Here is a 19,345-nt window from a genome sequence, read left to right on the forward strand (position 1 = left end):
TTATAGAAACAACTTAAAAATATATTAAATATAAATGTTTTTTTTTTGTTTTAAAAAAGTATATAGAAATATTTATATTGATAAGCTTATAATATATATATATTATGAAGTAAAAACATCCTTTGTATATTATAAACGATTAATTATTTTGTTTATTCAAATATGACCTCCTATATTATTTTTTTTTTTGTTGGAAAGACGTCTAAAAACTAATCATTTTTGGTGGTGGTCGGGGTTCAACCCAGTATATATTATGCATTGTTCCTACCCACTGAGCTAAGCTCATGATGACCCAAAAACCAATCATTGATACACGATATATATATATATATATATATATATATATATATATTGACAAAAATAAATGATATGCATTCATTCAAATTGATAGAGTTCATCGATACAATACTAATTCGATAAAAAGAAAAAGAATGAATTTGCGAACAAACTCATAACATCCATGTTAATATCATAAAACAACAAAGTACAAAAACATACTTATATGACTATATTCAAGTATCCGGAATACCCATGTCTCTAGATCTGCAACGTGGACGACGCAAAGTCATAGATTGAATCTGCACTGGTCGAAGCGGATATGACAATCTAAACCGAACAAATACCTGCATGAAACAAATAAGACAAACAATGTTGCACAAAGACGACGAACAAACCAATGTCGCACTATGACGGCGAAATCACAAAATAAAAAACAAAATAGATGTGAAAATCACTTATTTCAATTAAAAGAAAATAAAAAAGCGAGTTAGATGGGTGATTTAGGGTTAAAAACTGACTCTAAAACACCTCTACTTGATAGATGAGGGAGAAGAAACTAGAGTTTTGGTGACGGCTCACAAGAAAGAAAAAGAAAAGAGAAATTTATATAACGATATAGGTATCTCTAAGTAAATTTGTTAAAAAAAAAAAGTGTCACTAAGTAAAACATAGATAAAATAAAGAGAACCAATATGGAAATATATAAAAAAATGCAAACAAATAGAAGACTATAGATATGTTAAATAAATTTTTAGTTATAATTTATTAAATAAAAATTTTATTAATTTAATTTGTCAAAAATAAAACCTTATTAATTTAAATTGACTAAAAAATGAGTGATAATGTGTCAACAAAATTCACTAGAATCCCTAGTCGTCACCCATTTCTTCTTCTTGTCTATTGAAGATGAATGATTTAGGGTCAATTCTAACCTAAAATCACCCATCCGAATTGTTTTTCTTTCTTTTCTAGTTGAATAAGTGATTTCCATATATTTTTTTATTGTTCTTTCGTTTGTTTTTGTGATTTCATCGTCTTTGCATGACTCTGTTTATTTTGATTTTCCATCTTAATGTCGTGTTTATTTGATTGAGGTTGAAATATTAGCTTTGATTAGGTGCAAATCCGAAGACATGAGTATTCCAGAGATTTGAATATAGTCAGGTTTGTAGGCATAAATACTTTGCAGTTTTATGTTAACATGAATGTTGTGATTTATCCTTTTTGTTTTTAGAGACTTTAAATTTATATTATATCGATATACTCTATAAATTAAAATGAATGAATATCGTTTATTTTTTTTAAAAAAAGTCAGCAGAATTAAAATACTATGATTTGCTAATTTGCTCATTCACCTATATTGTTTAGTTGGTTTATATTAGTAAGTTGGAATATATTATTATCCATGAGATCATATGGTTTACGTACTGATTTATCTTATATTATTTTTTTTGAAATAATTTACATTATATTACTAAAAAAATGGAATCGTATTGGTGGCATATGAACTGGGACCGTCATTGCTGTATTATCATTGCTATATGTAGTTTTTATTTCATATGCTTGGGCCTATATTATATGGTCAGACTGTATTATATTTGGATCTTCTTACAGGTAAGCTGACTTTTATAAAATTTGAATCATTAAGAAGGTAACGTTTTCCATAGGACAAACATGAGTTACTATAATTAGACATTATCATTCCTTTGTTTTTTTCGGATAATTTTTTATAAATTCTTCTTATTTCACATATAATATTTTTTACATTTCCCTCCCTCTCTACCTCCCTATAAATAGCTTGCCAATTCCATCGTTTCCTCATACCAAGTTCAATAATCAAAAATCATCATCCAATAATAAGATGAAGATTATTCACATAGTTTTTCTTTTCTTTTTTCTTTCATTCACTACTTCCCAAGCTTCTGTCAATGATTTTTGTGTAGCAGATTTAAAGGCTCCAGATACCCCTTCAGGCTATCAGTGCAAACCCCTAGCAAATATCACATCAGACGATTTTGTCTTTCATGGCTTCGTAGCCGGAAACACCAACAACTCTTTCAACGCTGCACTTACCTCCGCATTCGTCACTGAATTTCCAGGCCTTAACGGACTAGGAATCTCAGCAGCGCGGTTAGACATAGCCGAAAATGGTTCAATTCCAATGCATACTCATCCCGGTGCTACCGAATTATTGATAATAGTTCAAGGTGAAATAACCGCTGGATTTCTGACACCTACCTCAGTTTATTCTAAGACGTTGAAACCGGGTGATCTTATGGTTTTTCCACAGGGGATGTTGCATTTTCAAATTAACACTGGTAAGGGAAAAGCTACTGCTTTTCTTACATTTAGTAGTGCTAACCCTGGTGCTCAATTACTTGATCTTCTTTTGTTTTCGAATAATTTACCTTCTGAATTGGTGGCACAAACTACTTTCCTTGATCTTGCACAAGTGCAGAAGCTAAAGGCACGTTTTGGTGGAAGAGGGTAGGGATATGATATTGTTTGGTCATGATCATAACCCACTCTCCTTGTGTAAATGTTTATTCCAATAATCACCTAGTGGTGGATTTGATTGTGTGTGTGTGTTATTTTATTTTATTCTATGTTTTAGCTATTCCAAATGTTATGATATATGGTTACTTGTGATAATGAAGTAATAAATTGTGTGTGATACATTTCTTGGTTCCTCTTTCTATCTCTCAACCTGTCTCCTAATTTTTTGTTGAATTATGGCAACATTTAAAATTGAATTGAAGATTGAATGAGCACGACCTGGAGATTATGATTTAATTAGGTCAATCACTTGAATCACAATTGAACTAAATGATTAATCTATAAATAAAAAAAGTAATTGCAAAAACAAATCTTATTAAATTATTACGATTCAATTGGTTCAACCTTATTCAAAATGACTTCGATGCGACTATGATTTCTAACCCATTTTATTTTAGATTTAACTAGTTGAACTAATAATTCAATAGACTATGCAACTTAGACTTATTTACCATTTTTGGGTGTTAGAAGTTAGAAAATTTTACATGATGTGGATAACATCAGAATACAATTCAAAGTAGTGGGCTATAATTTATTCATTAAAACCTTACTTATATATCAACAAGAAAAATTATTCGTAAGACGATTGAGTCAGCCTCTACTTGGTAGTTGGTTCTAATCTCATTGCCATTGCTTCGGTGCATCAACCTTAAGAGTGTGGAAACCATAAATTGGTTTGCGAGTGCGCAAAATCGTGGAATTGCTAAAGTACTAAGATGATCAATATTAATACATTCGAGTTTTTTCTAGAGTTCTTTGGCTGATGACAGATTCTGCACATTCGCAAGAACATTCTTTGCCAAACATAGACGAATCGCACTTGTAACTCTCAAATCTAGTCCCTCCCACTTATCGGCCTCCATGTTGGAAGTGTTTCCTTTCAGCGCCTTGTGTAATTCTGATTGTTTCAACACATACTTGACTTGTGCTTTCCACAAGTCAAAGTTGATTATTCCATCAAACTTCTCTATGTCAAATTTGATTGCGCATGAATAAAACACATCAGCTGCACAGTACCACCCTTCTTTAGCACCTTCACAATATCACTTTTTTTTTTTTTATGTGAAGATCAGACAATGCTGCAACCACATAACATACTAAGACTTATGATATCTCACCAACCAGAAGCTCTTGATACAACTGTTAAGAAATAACAGAGCTGAAGAAGAAAAATAAGCATAATCATAACACAAGAATATAACGTGGAAACTTCAAAATTGGAGAAAAAATCATGATCGTTGTCTAAACCGACAACCAAAGAATTATTACTATGTAATTTTTTTTACAACACATAGACTTCTCTCATTCTCACCCCAATGCCCCACTACAGCATCACTCTCACAAAACAAATATTTAAACTAAGTCAGATATAAGTTTAAAGTGGTACTAATTGGTGCGTCTAAAAACAAAGAAATCTAGGTCCAATACATGATCTTGTCTTTCCCATGCTTCACCATACTAAGTGACGTAGGACTTCTCCAATAGCTAACAATTGAACCCAACACTATAAACTTGACAATCAGATTCAAATGAGAAGAGAGAGAAAATAAGGGTCAAAAGATTGAACCAATTGCAGCAAAAAATCCATTTTATATAGTTGTGTCCAAACAAACTAAATTACTTTTTTTTTTTTTGATAAAAAAAAAATAATTTTTATCACGGTAAACAAACGTAAAATAAATTCTGATTTTTTCTTTATAAAATCTCTAAAAAATAATTTTTAAATTATTCAATGTAAAAATCACTTTTATCTTAATCTATAACAAGAGACTCTTATTAGTTTAAAATACGAATATAGAAAAAAAAATACATTAAATTGTGAATTATTGTAGAAACCCCATGTATCAACACGTCAACTAGCTAACGGATGTCTATATATGTCTGTATATGCCTAGTTTGAACTTCATTTATAGGTTTTAATAAAATATTATTTTTGTTCTCAATTATTGTACTGTTTTAAAATTTACTTTTCACTAAAAAAAAAAATAGTAAAAGACTACTATTAGACCATTTTTTAGAGGTTCATACTAGGTATAAGTTACAAGTTAGTTGTGTGTTACGAGTTTTTGTGTTGTAAACATAAGTTACAAAGTTCAAATATCATATTCTTCAATTATTTTTTTAATTTTTAGTTTTGGTAATAGTGGACCTTTTTTTTCTTCAAGCAATTCAAGGTTTAATTAGAATTTCAATATTCAGATGAATAAGTGAGAAATCTAAGTCTAAAGACCCACTTTTGATATATAATACAATGTCTTTACCGACTGAGCTAGACTGAGGAGAATAATTTCATTTATAATTCTTTTTCATCTTCTCCATAATACTTTTTTTCTTCCATATTGGTCTTTTAATCTCAAATAAAATAAAGTCTTGTGTCAATCGACATTCTATTCTCATCTCAACTCTAAACCTTCCAAAATTAAGTTAACAAGAAATTTAGTTTTTCAATTTTGTATAAGTTAAAATTTCCCCCTTTTATTATATTTCATATAAATAAACAATTTAAGAATTTAATGTTTAATTTTATATAAATAAAGAACACATAATTTGGTAAGTCATTTCTCATTTTTGTAAGTATTTCCATATAATTTTTGCATGATCTGATCATGTCATGCACTGTAATCAAACACCACCGTTTACATGGAGTATAATTTAGATAAGTTACGTGTTAAATAATGACGAGAGATCAGCAGAGAATACTGAATAGCATGACCGTCAATTATTGATATCTATGCATGCATGAGTGTTTGTGTCATGACTCATCATCTTCCTTTCTTTACCTTTATGAAGGAGAGTCACCTTTAGCCCACCAGGTTGTGTAGGGTGATCTTGTCTCCTGATTCTCATGGTTGATTGTGATCTTGTTGATAATTTATTAGGGGACTAATTATCAATATTAATGCTTATATAAACTAATGTTAAAAGCTTGGTATCCCACTTAGGTTGACCTAGTGGTATTGGTTTGGGATCTGGGAGTGTGCTCCTCTTTAAAGTCTCTTAAAAAAAATGTTACAAGCTTGTTTTGATATCTGATCGTGCGATTTTGGCTCTTATTTTTTGAGCCATTTTGACACATAAAATTTTTTACTCTTTGTTTTTCAACGTTAAAAACTATCATTTTTACCGGCAATTTATCCTTTATCCTTTATCTTTCTATATTTTGTTTTTTTACTGGCCTTTCATTAGGTTAATAGTTTTTGAAACATCCATGATTCATATTTAACATTATTTGAAGAAGTTAAGAAACTCGTGAGGCATAGTTGCTTTCTTTCTTTAACTTGATTGCTTTTTAAAAAAGAAAATTTTGTTGAAAACTATTAGTCAAACTATCACACCACTTCCTATATCTTACACCATTCGGTCACTATTAATAGATTATATATATCATTTATTGAATGAACCTAAAAAATATATTTTTATTTATAATATTATAATAGTGACTGGAATGTGTAATAGATATTTTATATTGTCTCATTTATTTTCTTTCATTCTTTCTTCCAATCCTTGCAAGAACAGCTCTATATATATATATAGCTAGCCAATACCAACGTTCCATCATACCACATCTATCTAATCATTAACAATCATCATCCAATAATAAGATGAAGATTACTCCTATACTTTTCCTTTTCACTCTCCTCTCATCCACCACTTCCTATGCTTCTGTTCATGATTTTTGTGTAGGAGATATAAAAGCTCCAGAAACACCTACAGGCTATCACTGCATGCCTCTTGCAAACATCACATCGGACGATTTCGTCTTTCACGGCTTTGTAGCCGGAAACACTAACAACTCTTTCAACGCTGCACTTACCTCGGCGTTTGTCACCGATTTTCCAGCTCTTAACGATCTTGGAATCTCCGCGGCGCGGTTAGACATAGCAAAAGGCGGATCTATTCCAATGCATACTCATCCTGGCGCTACCGAATTATTGATTATGGTTCATGGTGAAATAACTGCTGGGTTTCTAACAACTACTGCAGTTTATTCAAAAACGTTGAAACCGGGTGATCTTATGGTTTTTCCCCAAGGGATGTTGCATTTTCAAGTTAATTCTGGTAAGGGAAAAGCTACTGCTTTTCTTACTTTTAGTAGTGCAAATCCTGGTGCTCAATTACTTGATCTTCTTTTGTTTTCCAATAATTTACCTTCTGAGTTAGTGGCACAAACTACTTTTCTTGATCTTGCTCAAGTGAAGAAGCTAAAGGCTCGGTTTGGTGGAAGAGGTTAGGTATATTAGGATATTATTGCTTATGATCATACTCAACTCTTTCTTGTATTGTTTGTTCCAATAATTCATCACCTTTAAGTGATGCATTTGTTTGTATGTGTACGTGTGTGTTTTATTTTATTGATTTCTATGTTATACCTATCTCAAATGTCAAGATATGCGGTTGGATGATTTAGCGAGCAAGCTACTTATATTAATGAAACAATAAATTGTGTCACACATTTCTTGGTTCATGTCTCTCTTTTTTGACTTCTATCCTTTTAGCTATGGGCAATGACTATAGATGACGATATTAATGTTTGTAAAATTGAATCAATTAGTTCAATCGGTTCAATTATAAGACCATCTTTAATGATACACTCTTAATCTTTTAAGATCCGGTGCCTATCAGGTATCCTATTGAAGAGAATTTTTTCGAGGTCTTACAAGACCTGAGGTCTCGCTTAAGACCCTCATTCTTAAGTGGGATCCACACATTTTAAATATTAAATTTTTTGGGTTAATTAAGTTTTTAGTCCCTATAAATATTCACAGTTTTGTTTTTAGTCCCTACAAAATAAAATCACACTTTTTAGTCCCTGTGACATTTTCCTTAAGCATTTTAGGGATTAAAAATGTTGATGGAAATTTTTTATAGGGACTAAAAATGCTGACGGAAAATTTTATAGGGACTAAAAACAAAATTGCAGATATTTATAGGGACCAAAAACTTAATTAACCAAAAAATTAATATATAATGATATAAAGTTATCGATAGTTGATTAGTAAGTCTCATTTAAGAAATTTCTATGAGATGCTGGGTTGGAGGGATTAAGTTCTTATTAGATACTACTATGAAACAATTATAAATAAGTGATATCTATACATGAGACTCATTTAAGTATAAAAAAACGGATGTCTCTATTGTGGATGCTTTAATTGAACTAAAGAACTAATAGAAATTGTGAAATACTACATAAATATACAAAATTATGAAATCTGATTGAATTAGTCGAAATGCAATTACTATCCTCTAATCATTGTTATGAATAAATTTGCAAATTTTCATTTTTTAAGTTCATTAATGAATTGATGTATCTAAACTATAGTCCAACAACACGAGTTAATGAATGAACTTGAAAGAGTGATTGGAGGGAGTACAATCCCTCCAATTGAATAGGTTCAACTTGATTCACAACAAATTTGATTAGAGTATGATTCAAACAAGATCATAGCAGGGCGATTCTCTATTTAGTTAGTTTAACCAACTTATTTAGTCAAAAAATTTAAACACACAGGGATAACTGTAGTTGTTTATGTTATTATATTTGCAATAATGTGATATTCGAAATATTATTTTATTCCAAAGTAGGCCCATGACGCGTATTTGATGTGAAATAAAGCAAAAAGATATTGAATTAAAGCTGATTTTGCCCCTTTCATTTCATTCATATAAAAAAAGAAAAAGAGAGTTGGTTTTGAACCTCCCTAAAAAAGGAAATGGTTTAAATTTGTTCTAACAAATGTGCTCTTTGAATTAAAGCTGAAGATAACGTTTGGACGAAAAAGTTAAAGTGGCATGCATGCAGGGGCGTTGTGTGTGTGGGGTGGTGGGCGAAACATTACTCCCTTCGTCAATCAAATACATTAATTTTTATTGACCATTTTTTGTTTACGTTTTGGGATGGAGGGAGTATTTATGAAGTCTTTAAAAGAAACAAACTTAATAGATAACTAAAAGAATATTTGATACTGGCTTGTGAGGTGATAATTGCTCCCATTTATAAATATATTGTCAGACCATCTCCTATTCGATACGAGACTTTTAACACAACCCCTCTCAATCAGCACTGTTAAACTTGGTTCCTGGACATAAATGGTGGGTGGTTTGATAGCGAAAACCTGATAGCAGGTGGCCAAATGAATCTTAATAAGGCTACTGTTGATATTGACTTCAAATTTGTGGTCTGGAAGAACAGAGAAATAGTGACACGATTTTGGCATCGTGACACGATTTCAAGGGAGCCATGAGCTAGTTTGCAGGACGCCAAATCGTGACACGATCTTGGAAAATCGTGACACGATTCAGAAACTTGCTCGTTAAGTATCCCTGATAAGGACTTGTCTACCTTGGATCAGATGCAAATCGTGACACGATCTTGGGAAATCGTGGCACGATTTCTTCAGAGGAAGACTAGTATATATTGTGTTCTTGTGCTTTTTTGAAAGAGAGCTTGGAAGAGCTTAGAGAGAGAACTTGGATAGCAAAGGAGGGAACCAATGGGTTGAGTGTCTTTGTTGAGAGTGTCTCTTGGGTTGGGAAAAACATTGTAATCACCTTGGGTTTTAGGGTTCATATTGTGAGAGTGGGGAAACACCAAAGGGTAGAATATAGGGTTTGTTCATGTGTAAAGCTTGAAGGCTAGAGTTCTTGTAACCTTTTGTAACACTTTCTCATATTGGATTGGAGAGCTGCTCTCTCCCCCAGATTAGGCCATATTGGCTGAACTGGGTCAACAATCTTCTCGGTGTTTTGTTCTTCCTTTTATCACTTATCTTGTTTATGGTTTGTTATCTCTTTGTGTGGTTTTGCTATACACTAGTCTAGGGCTGCTTTGTTGTTGTTTGTTTGGAGACCATTTGTTCTCATTGATTACCACTATCTCTTGCTCCACACATCAATGTTTATTTCATTGGTGTGAGTTTGGAACCGGATTCACAACAGCTACAATACCATCTTAAAAATCGAGGTTGGATCTAACACAACCTCACAAAAATTTAAATTTAAAATCATCCATTTCTCTACACTCACTAGACTATTTGTCAAAAAAATAAAAAGAAAGAAAAATATATGTAGATAGCTTTACCTATATTAGTTAAATATTTTTAACCTACACTACTTTCAAATTGCATCATGACATAAAAAACCCGTATTGTGTTATTTTCAGTCTCTTTCTTCCTTGATTTTTTATTATTTCAAATGATATATAAAATTTATTTAATATCCAAGATATGGGAGTGACATCGTGAAGATTTGGAAGTTCAAATGAAGGATATATATATACATGGGACTTCACCATTGATTTTTTCTTAAAAATATCGACCTAGATGTCAAGGAAACAAAACCACGAATCAATTTGATCCTTATTAATTCAAATGGACAGAACTTAACATGTTTCTTGGATTACTTGATTCAACAAGCATATTCTCATTCTACACGATTAATAGATATAGGAAAATTCTATGGTGAAGTCATGCAAATGATTTTCTGGTGACGTTAAATGGTGAATCATTGATCATTTGTGCGTTTAATTCATGTCACGTCAGATTATATGGCGTATTAGACATTTTCCCATAAGATGTATTATTATATCTTTACTTATTGCAATTGTATTCCTGATTAAATCAAAATTAGACATAGATTTTCATTTGTGCACTAAGATTGAAATTCCTCTTAATATTTTGTATGAGGATTGATTTGTAATAAGATAAAGTTTAGTTTTAGAGTGGTTCACAAACAGGACACTAGTTGATATGACATCGACAGTTATACTATTGCCTAAACAAAATAATTTTTTCAAAAAGTTAATTTTCTAACTGCACCGTAGAAGTTCCCTATTTCCGATTTCATCTAGCTTCAAAAGTTATTAATAGATCTTCTATTGCTTCAAAAGATAAGTTTTATTTATTTATGAAATGGAACAGTGGCATATGGTGATGAACATATGATTGGAATGTGAAGTTCGAATGAAAGAGTTTCTTTTTTTTTATTTTTTTTTTATATACCGTCAAATGAAGGATATATTTGTGTATGACTTTATATGGGAAAATAGGGTTATCAAACCCACGTATTTACCAACCAAACTGAATGTTTGTAATTGTTTTAGTATTTGAGGCAAAAGAGTTCTGAAATGAAGCGACAAAGATAGAATTCAAATCTCACCACAATAACAAATTGACTATATATATATATATATATATAGGCTTAGATATTTTGCTGTTAATGCTATTAACATGGATGATGTGATTTTGTTCCACATTCATTCTTTTTTGTTATTGGTAAATTTGAATTTGTAATGCATCGATGTACTCTATCAATTTTAATGAATGAACATCGTTTATTTTTTAGTAGAAAAGAAACTCCTTATAGCATCCGTTCACTCGTTCCCTTTTCAACAAATCTTGCCAAGATTTCTAATAAAATTAATGAAAGATAATTTTTTATCACACCTTACTTGTTTCTTGCACGTTCTCTTATCGGAATTTAGATTTTACATCATGAAAGTGTAAAACGCGTTTTAATAAACCCTCTATTTTTTAGATTTTGTAATCCAAAAGTAAGGCGCGTGAGAAGGTCGGAAGATGCATGAAAAAATAGGTTCTCTTAATTTGGATTTTTTTGTAGGACTTCCACTTGTTAAAAAGTAATTATAACAAGAATAATCAAGCAGAGTAGCAGACAAAACCACCACATCAACTTTCAATTTATTTTTAACCATAAACATAAACAACATAATGCAAACTTCTTGCTTATTATGATTTTCTAGTCAATGATATGGTAACATTAACGGAATTCATTCTCTCCTTGGATATTTGATCAATCAATAATTCCTTATAACGGCTAAAAACTTCTTCAATGATAGCTTCACCAAAGTGACTAACTAGCAAAGGTTCAACCACAGCTCTAATGCACCCTGCAACATCATATTCATTATCATAATCACTTTCATCATTAGAAGTATTTGATTCTGTTTCAAACAACTCAATGTGATTGATGACAAACGATCCTTCATTGACAACTTCCAATTCCACTTCATTCGGAGACGGATAATAGTGCGGGATGTTAAAAGTATTCACTTGATCTTCCCTTATAATCCCCTGTAGCATACAATATTAAGGACAAACACAAATAATTTTCCTATATAACTCATTTTTCATATAGGAAAATGATGTCTATACCTGCAACACCATATCATTAAGAGCAGTAGCCAAAAAATCCCAATCGTCGCAACAATATTCCACGTCACATGGATCTTCATTTCTTCTTCCAACCATCGTTAGAACAATGCGACCCCCTTCAACCAATTCCTTTGCGCGACACTTGAGAAAAATCGACAAGTCTCTTTGAAATTGCTCGTAGTAAGCCTTGACGACATTTGAGGGACTTGTGTCGCTGATGTAAATGTTACCCTTATTGTTATCTATACCTTCGGGAACCTAATTAACCAAACAAATAAAAATCAATTAGACATAGGTTCATATATGTATATCATATGTTTGCATCTATAGATTCAATCGTGTGCTTGCATGTATGTATATCACTGCACTACAACATAATTGACATTTAATAACACTTGAAAATTGTTACTGAATCATGAAAATGTTACTAATTAAATTGTTTACTAGCTAGTCTATACGCGATGATATGAGTATTTAGATATACAAACTAATTATTTTTAATTAAATAAAAACTTACTCCCTCTGAAATGAATCAAACAAGGGCACCTGATGAGTTAATTTTTGTGAGCCAAATTTTTAACCAGATGCATTGATTTTTCAACCACCGCTTTAATTTGTTTATATTTTATTTCAGAAGAAGTATTTTATAAGATTCTACGTATATTTGTGTGTACAATCAAATGGAAAATGACAATATGAAAATTATGCATAAGCGAAAAACAACTTAGGACAATAATTTATATCTAGAAGTGTTGATAAAAAACGATTGAGGGGAAACTCTACAAACTCTATCGAACATTTTCAGGACATATTATATCATATTATAATTTTCTTAGAGAAACAAGGTGTTTCCAGGGATATCAATTAAGCAAGAGCATGTGTAAATATACAAGAAACACAATATAATTTTTTCAGATAATAATATAAACCTTTGATAGCCAGTGAAGACTGTAAGAGCAGTGGACGAAATGCAGACTTCGATCAGGAAAAACTCTATCATAGAAAGAACCAGGAACACCAAAGAAGTAGCAAGGGCTCATTTCAGTTTTGATTTCATCAAGTAGTTTATGTTTAAAGCTATCAAGTGACTTAAAAATGTTGTTGAAGTCATTCCCTGAAAGATCGTTAAAAAAGATCTTGTATTCGGGAGATGCATATTTCAATTGTTGGCAAAGCTTCTCCACAACCATGATGATTTCTGACACCACAGACAAAGTGTTTTGTCCACAAGAACAACCCAGATCTGCAATTGCAAGGCTTCTGGGAAGTGTGCTGGAGTAGAGGCTAGTTATGGCTTCCTCTCTTATATGTTTTGTTAAAGAAATTCCCTTTCCCTATAATGACATAAAAAGAAAATGTTTAGCACGGCGCGAGACATTACAAATTACCAATTATTTTCAATGCAATCATTGATATGTTGTTGGATTGAAAAGCTAAACTCTAAGTGTGAGATGAATAACAATGAGAGAATATGAATGAAATTATATAAAGTGGCGTAATCCTATGTATAGAGAGGATTTAAGCTAACTAACTAAGGTTACTTGACTAACAAGTAAATCATGTGATAAAGTTAATTTTTATCTAACTAACTAACTAAATCTTATCCGACTAATTCCTAGTTAGTGTAAGGTATATATATACATAATAAAATCTAAGCTTAAATATGTATTTCATCTTGCAATTAGAGGTCGTTTAAAAATTGATCTCTATATTCGCTAATCCTTGTAAACTAGCCTTGCATTCTTTAATCATTTAAAATTTCATCCTTTGACCCAGTTAATCACTGTCAGATCATCAAATTAGCAAAATGGCATAAGAATGGACAAAAATAACCTCATCATCCTTCTTATTTTCTTCAATTTTCCAACGCTTAAACCATTCAACCCTCTTCTCTTCTCTTCATTTCTTTTCTGTAGATCTAGCACTGTTATTCTATATCCTCATCTTATTTCTCCTACGTGAATAATACCCAACATTTTCAAACATACCCAATATCATTTACATAAAACCAACACCGAAATAGAGGTTTGAATTCAAGGTTTTGCTGGTAATTATTGGGCCACCATAAGTGCCTCTTGAATAAGTTTCTTCCCCACACCAATCAAATTTAATATCAAATACAGTGTTGCCTATAAAACTAACCGTGCAAGCTACTAATACCTCAATCATTTGAGTAATGTAGAGCCAACTTGTTAAATTGAAGATGAATAAAGTGGAACCTCTAATCGATGAAGGCATGAACTTTAAACACAGTAACGAAAATGAACATGAAAACTGGCTCTAACAATTGAAATCGGAAAACAAAGTTTACATGTGTCTGATGGAAGCTAGAGAAAGCCATTTAATCCCTTTCAAATCTTGTATGTAATTCTATCATTAGAGCCAATGTATCACATGGGTATTATAATTATGCTGTTAATATATATCATTTACCTAATGGGTTTACATTACCTTTGATAATTAAGTCTTGTTCGAAAATTGGAAGTGTTGGTCATTGTAAAATTGTTCATTGTCATGTTTTGGAGATGGGTTTTAAGAATCATGTTCATGTCGTGAATGAATTGGTGGGTATGTATGGGAAAGTTAGGAGAAGAAGAAGAGGGTGAGTTGTGATTTGTGTTTGGAGAAGAAGAAGAAATGAAAGAATACGGGTGAGAAGAAGATGAAGATAGGTCCCTAAAAAAAAAAAAAGATGAAGATATATAGGGGTAAAATTGTCATTTCACGTGTGGGTTGACCAATTACCAGAGCCACGTCATCAAATTAATGACGTGGCAGTCATTGACTGGGTCAAAGGATGAAATTTTAAACGATTAAAGAATGCAAGACTAGTTTGCAAGGATTAGCGAATACAGGGACCGATTTTTAAACGATCCATAATTGCAAGGATAAAATACATATTTAAACCTAAAATCTATGGTGATGGGTGGTGGTGGTGGGGTTGGTGGTCCATTGTAGTAGTTGTACATTATAAATTAGTTCTTCATGCTATTTTTGAAATACAAAATAAGGTGAAATATATTTTTATCTCTGAAATATTTTAAAATTTGTTTTGGTTCAACAAATCTATCTTGCGAGCAATTTTACTCTCTACTGATAAATCACCATAGATATTTTTTAATGGTTTTTAGGAGACATGTTTAAAAAACTATAAATGTTGCCCTGTACTTTATTTTTATTTTTATATGAGATGAATTAAACATGAATTTTTTAAATGTCCAAAAGTTTAAGATAAAAATAATAACGAAAATATGGATTATAAAAATAAATTTTAGACTAATTTTTTGTAGAATGTTTTTATGATATTTTAAACATAATATAAAAAAAATCACTTAAAAATATACGTTGACTTGGCAAAAGAAACTAAATATGTGATTTTTTTTTTTTTTTTTATGGAAATGAAAAACAAAAGTTTGAAAGTTCAAAAATGTTATTTAGGGTATGTTGTATATATCATCAAGTAATACGAACACAAGTTATGCAAATGCTATAATAAATATCATCTCAATGCTAAAATCACCACCATGACTATAGTCACCAGAAAACCCAAGCTTGGTGATAACATCAATACCCGATCTATTTAGATTAATAAAAGAGAGGGAAATGTTAAATAATTAGTAATATAATTAAGAGGTAAAACTTAGAGTAAGTCTAATCATATAGAGTGATAAAAAAAAGTCTAATTGTAGAGTCAACCGATCTAATCTGTGTGTGTATATATGTATGTACCTGGAAAAATGAGTTGTTTGCATAACTTGTTTTCCCATCGCCTCCATTCATGTGCACTATCTTCCCCACGTCCATTCTTGCTTCTTTTAGCTTTATTTCTCTCTAGATATAAATTTATGTTGTGTAATGTGCACTATCATTTAAAAGATATGTTGAGTAATGTGTACACTAACCATTATTGCGAGTGCTACATCAATGGGGCCATCCCTGTTATTTTTACTTTTTTAAACAATATCTATTAACTTTATTGTACCTACCATTATTGGCTGGGTTTTAGATGTAGATATTCTTCTCCTTTAATTTATATATTTTTTATAATAAAAACTATAAATAAATTTAATTATTTTTTATCTTAATCTACGTAAGAAATTTAGTGTCACAACCACATTAACATATTTGAACAAAATATATATATATGAATGACCTAAATAAGAAAAAATAAATAAAAAGACTAAAATGCTATAAATAAATAAGATAAATGACTCCAAGATGATTTTTGTCCAAAAAATATCAATGCTCATTGGCATAATATTTATTAGAAATAATTACTTATAAAAAAATCAAGCAAAACAATCCAACCAATTCGAATTGAGTTTAATGAACGGACATGATGAACTAAGGTTTGAATCTCATTGAAAGACACTTTAAATATGAGTATCTACAAACAAACAATCCGTCACAATGACTTTCAATATCTTTTTTTAATCAAAATAATACAAACTAGAAAAAACAAACTTCTTGCTTATTATGCTTTTCTAGTCAATGATATGATAACTTTAACGGCCTTCAATTTCTCTTTGGGTAATTTATCAATTATGATTTTTTGGTGACGGCTAAAAATCTCTTCGATTATATCCTCACCAAAGTGGCTAACTACCAATGGTTCAGCCATAGCTCTCATTAATCGTGCAGCATTATATACATATTCATGATGATTAGAACCATCTACATACGCTTCAAACAACTCCAAACGATTGATGGCAAATGATCCTTCATTGAGAACTTCTAACTCAACTTCATATGGTGATGGATAATATTGAGGGACATTAAAAGTATTCACTTGATCTTCCTTTATAATCCCCTGTTGCATACAAAAACCATATTCATATTATAGACTAACACAAATCAACTTCTACTCTAAATAAAAATCTAAGTAGAGTGTTTTAGGTTCGAACTCCGATCCCTGCATATAACAATGTAATATCCCTGCTAACCGAAGTTATGCTCTAAGGAGCCAGATAAATAGGTTATTTATCTTTTATAGGAAGACTTCTTTTTCATTTATAGGATGCTTATATATATATACCTCTAAGACCATGCCATTAAGAACAGCAGCTAAAAGCTCCCAATAGTAGCAACAATATTTTATGTCACATGGATCTTCATTTCTTCTTCCTGGCATTGTTAGAACCATGCAACCCCCTTCAACTAGTTCCTCTGCACGACACTTGAGAAAAACCGAGAAGTCTCTTTTAAATTGATCATAGTATGCTTTGACAACATTTGAGGGACTTGTGTAGTTGATGTAAATGTTGCTCTTATTGTTCTCTATACCCTCCGGAACCTAATAATTCCCCATAAAAAATACAAGGTGTTTCCTAAGGTATAAATTAAGAAACGGCACACAAAAATATACAAGAAACACAATATAAAAAATCAGGTAACAATATTTACCTTTGATAGCCACTGAAGGCTGTGAGAGGAATGAATGAAATGTAAACTTCGATTAGGAAAAACTCTACTATAGAAAGAACCAGGAACCCCAAAAAAGTAGCAAGAACTCATTTTAGTTTTGATTTCATCTTGCAGTTTCTCTTTAAAGTTGTCAAGTGACTTAAATATGTTGTTGAAGTCATTTCCAGAAACATCATTAAAAAATATCTTGTACTCGGGAGATGAATGGTTCAATTGTTGGCAAAGCTTCTCCACAACCATGATAATATCTGATACCACAAACAAAGTGTTTGGTCCAGAAGAACAACCTAAATCTGCAATTGCAAGGCTTTTGAAAAGTGTTTTGGAGTAGAGGCTTGTTATGGCTTCATCTCTTATTGGCTTTGTCAAAGAAACTGCATTTCCCTACAACAACATAATAAAGAAAATATTTAAAATCACTTAAAAATAGTTTTTAATTTTTCATAACTAATCTTTCATGGTATGGATTCAAATGATAACAAAATTACTCATTTTAAATTAACCATAGGCATTAACTAATTAACTAACATCTTATGTTTTAGTTTGTACTATTCGTCCTGAGTAGGGATTGAGTTTTTAAATAAAATTTGTTGTTAAACAAAAAAAAAAAAAACTAATACCTGATGAAATGAGTTTTTTGCATAGCTTGTTTCTCCATCACCTCCATTCATGTGCACTACCTGCCCCAGGTCCATTCTTGTTTCTATTAGCTTTAGTTTTTCCTTTCTAAGTCTTTTGATGGAGTGTTCTTGTGTGCTTAATGATAGGTCAAACAACTAACACATATATAGATGTGATGTTATAATGATATCGTGATCACTAAAAATTGAACTATACTTTCCTCAAAAAAAAATAAAAATTGAACTATACTAGAATAATACCTAACATTGACTTAAAAAAAAATAATGTCATAATCACAGGTCATACACTGAAAAATATCAATTAAAATTTGGACACCCTTAATTTTAAACTCTTGATCAAGATATTCTGTCACCTCACATGCTTTTATTGTCTTTTTCCTTTTTTCGTTGACGAAAGCAAACTTTTTTAATCCAAGTACTCTCTCACATCAGATGCTTTTATAGGCTTTTGTCTCTTATGTTGCTTCAATTCATTATTTGATAGTACTATCTTAGCTTATTTTTTAGCACTTCGATACAATTTGTTAAACAACATGCAGTTTACTTTATTAATGGATTTCTTGTTAGTTTATCGATGCTTTTGTATCATATTAAAAAAAAAAATGTTACTAAAGAAATATCATACATCGCTCCATAACCAACTTGAATTGAACTCACTTCTGTAACAACCGACACGGAATAAATCGACATTCAAGTTTAATGATTTTCGTTACTTGCTCAATACTGAATTGAACTCAAGGAATAAATCACTTTTAACCCTAGATTTTTAATAGTGGACATAGAATACTTGTTTACAAAATAATTGTTTTTTGAGATACTAGATTATTTAGTTGTGAAAAAATTTTAGTGATGACACTAATTGTCCAAGAGATTAGGGTCATGTGTTTGATAAAGGAGACATTGAACTAATAAAATTGGTCTTGGTTTACTTTGCTAAATTGTTGTGAGCATAATCAAGTGAATCTTGCTCAAAATATAGGAAGGGACGCTAAGATATATATTAATTGAAATTGATTAAAGTCATTTATCAAAGTCACATAGTCCCTTCGTCCTATAATAGATGATCTATTTGACAATGTTCACCGTTGATTTATCATAATTTGACTATATTTTTTTATTAATATACAACGAACAAAATCAAGATTAATCAATTAATTAATGAATTGATAAGTAAATTACAATTAACTAAGCAATTTGATTAGCAAAATTATAAGTTTCTGAAATTGTAATTTGTTTTGCTTACAGATCTAAACAGAAAAACGGTTAAAGTAAATT

At 31.0% G+C, this 19,345-nt stretch overlaps 4 protein-coding genes across 4 annotated transcripts; 2 read left to right on the forward strand and 2 right to left on the reverse strand.

The window, feature by feature from the left end:
- The first annotated feature begins 2,090 nt into the window (after positions 1–2,090).
- On the forward strand, positions 2,091–2,968 carry LOC11423983 (auxin-binding protein ABP19a). The gene has a single exon (XM_003627231.3). It carries the CDS (start codon positions 2,141–2,143, stop codon positions 2,768–2,770), a length of 630 nt encoding a protein of 209 aa, XP_003627279.1. The 5' UTR covers positions 2,091–2,140; the 3' UTR covers positions 2,771–2,968.
- A 3,359-nt stretch (positions 2,969–6,327) lies between these two features.
- LOC11423984 (germin-like protein subfamily 3 member 1) lies at positions 6,328–7,300 on the forward strand. Its single transcript, XM_003627232.4, has one exon. The coding sequence runs from the start codon at positions 6,438–6,440 to the stop codon at positions 7,065–7,067; it is 630 nt and encodes a 209-aa protein (XP_003627280.1). The 5' UTR covers positions 6,328–6,437; the 3' UTR covers positions 7,068–7,300.
- A 4,259-nt stretch (positions 7,301–11,559) lies between these two features.
- Positions 11,560–15,885, reverse strand: LOC11422017 (S-adenosyl-L-methionine:benzoic acid/salicylic acid carboxyl methyltransferase 2). Its single transcript, XM_003627234.4, has 4 exons — positions 15,735–15,885; positions 12,935–13,339; positions 12,006–12,263; positions 11,560–11,924 (listed from the first exon to the last, which is right to left on the reverse strand). Exons 1-4 carry the CDS (start codon positions 15,807–15,809, stop codon positions 11,580–11,582), a joined length of 1,083 nt encoding a protein of 360 aa, XP_003627282.1. The 5' UTR covers positions 15,810–15,885; the 3' UTR covers positions 11,560–11,579.
- Positions 15,886–16,283: 398 nt separating this feature from the next.
- On the reverse strand, positions 16,284–18,235 carry LOC11424347 (S-adenosyl-L-methionine:benzoic acid/salicylic acid carboxyl methyltransferase 3). The gene is made up of 4 exons (XM_003627235.4): positions 18,050–18,235; positions 17,409–17,813; positions 17,041–17,298; positions 16,284–16,815 (listed from the first exon to the last, which is right to left on the reverse strand). The coding sequence occupies exons 1-4, from the start codon at positions 18,122–18,124 to the stop codon at positions 16,480–16,482; spliced, it is 1,074 nt and encodes a 357-aa protein (XP_003627283.1). The 5' UTR covers positions 18,125–18,235; the 3' UTR covers positions 16,284–16,479.
- Positions 18,236–19,345: the final 1,110 nt, after the last annotated feature.

Source organism: Medicago truncatula, chromosome 8, assembly GCF_003473485.1.
Source record: "Medicago truncatula cultivar Jemalong A17 chromosome 8, MtrunA17r5.0-ANR, whole genome shotgun sequence".
Classification (NCBI taxonomy): Eukaryota; Viridiplantae; Streptophyta; class Magnoliopsida; order Fabales; family Fabaceae; genus Medicago; species Medicago truncatula.

Excerpts from the sequence above, each read along its gene's own strand:
- LOC11422017 (XM_003627234.4), bottom strand. The coding sequence starts at position 15,809 with ATGGACGTGGGGAAGATAGTGCACATGAATGGAGGCGATGGGAAAACA. Across the intron at positions 13,340-15,734 it reads CAAACAACTCATTTTTCCAG|GGAAAGGGAATTTCTTTAAC; the intron begins GTACATACATAT and ends ATGTCATTATAG. Across the intron at positions 12,264-12,934 it reads GTCTTCACTGGCTATCAAAG|GTTCCCGAAGGTATAGATAA; the intron begins GTTTATATTATT and ends TTGGTTAATTAG.
- LOC11423983 (XM_003627231.3), top strand. The coding sequence starts at position 2,141 with ATGAAGATTATTCACATAGTTTTTCTTTTCTTTTTTCTTTCATTCACT.
- LOC11423984 (XM_003627232.4), top strand. The coding sequence starts at position 6,438 with ATGAAGATTACTCCTATACTTTTCCTTTTCACTCTCCTCTCATCCACC.
- LOC11424347 (XM_003627235.4), bottom strand. The coding sequence starts at position 18,124 with ATGGACCTGGGGCAGGTAGTGCACATGAATGGAGGTGATGGAGAAACA. Across the intron at positions 17,814-18,049 it reads CAAAAAACTCATTTCATCAG|GGAAATGCAGTTTCTTTGAC; the intron begins GTATTAGTTTTT and ends ATGTTGTTGTAG. Across the intron at positions 16,816-17,040 it reads TTAATGGCATGGTCTTAGAG|GGGATTATAAAGGAAGATCA; the intron begins GTATATATATAT and ends TGTATGCAACAG.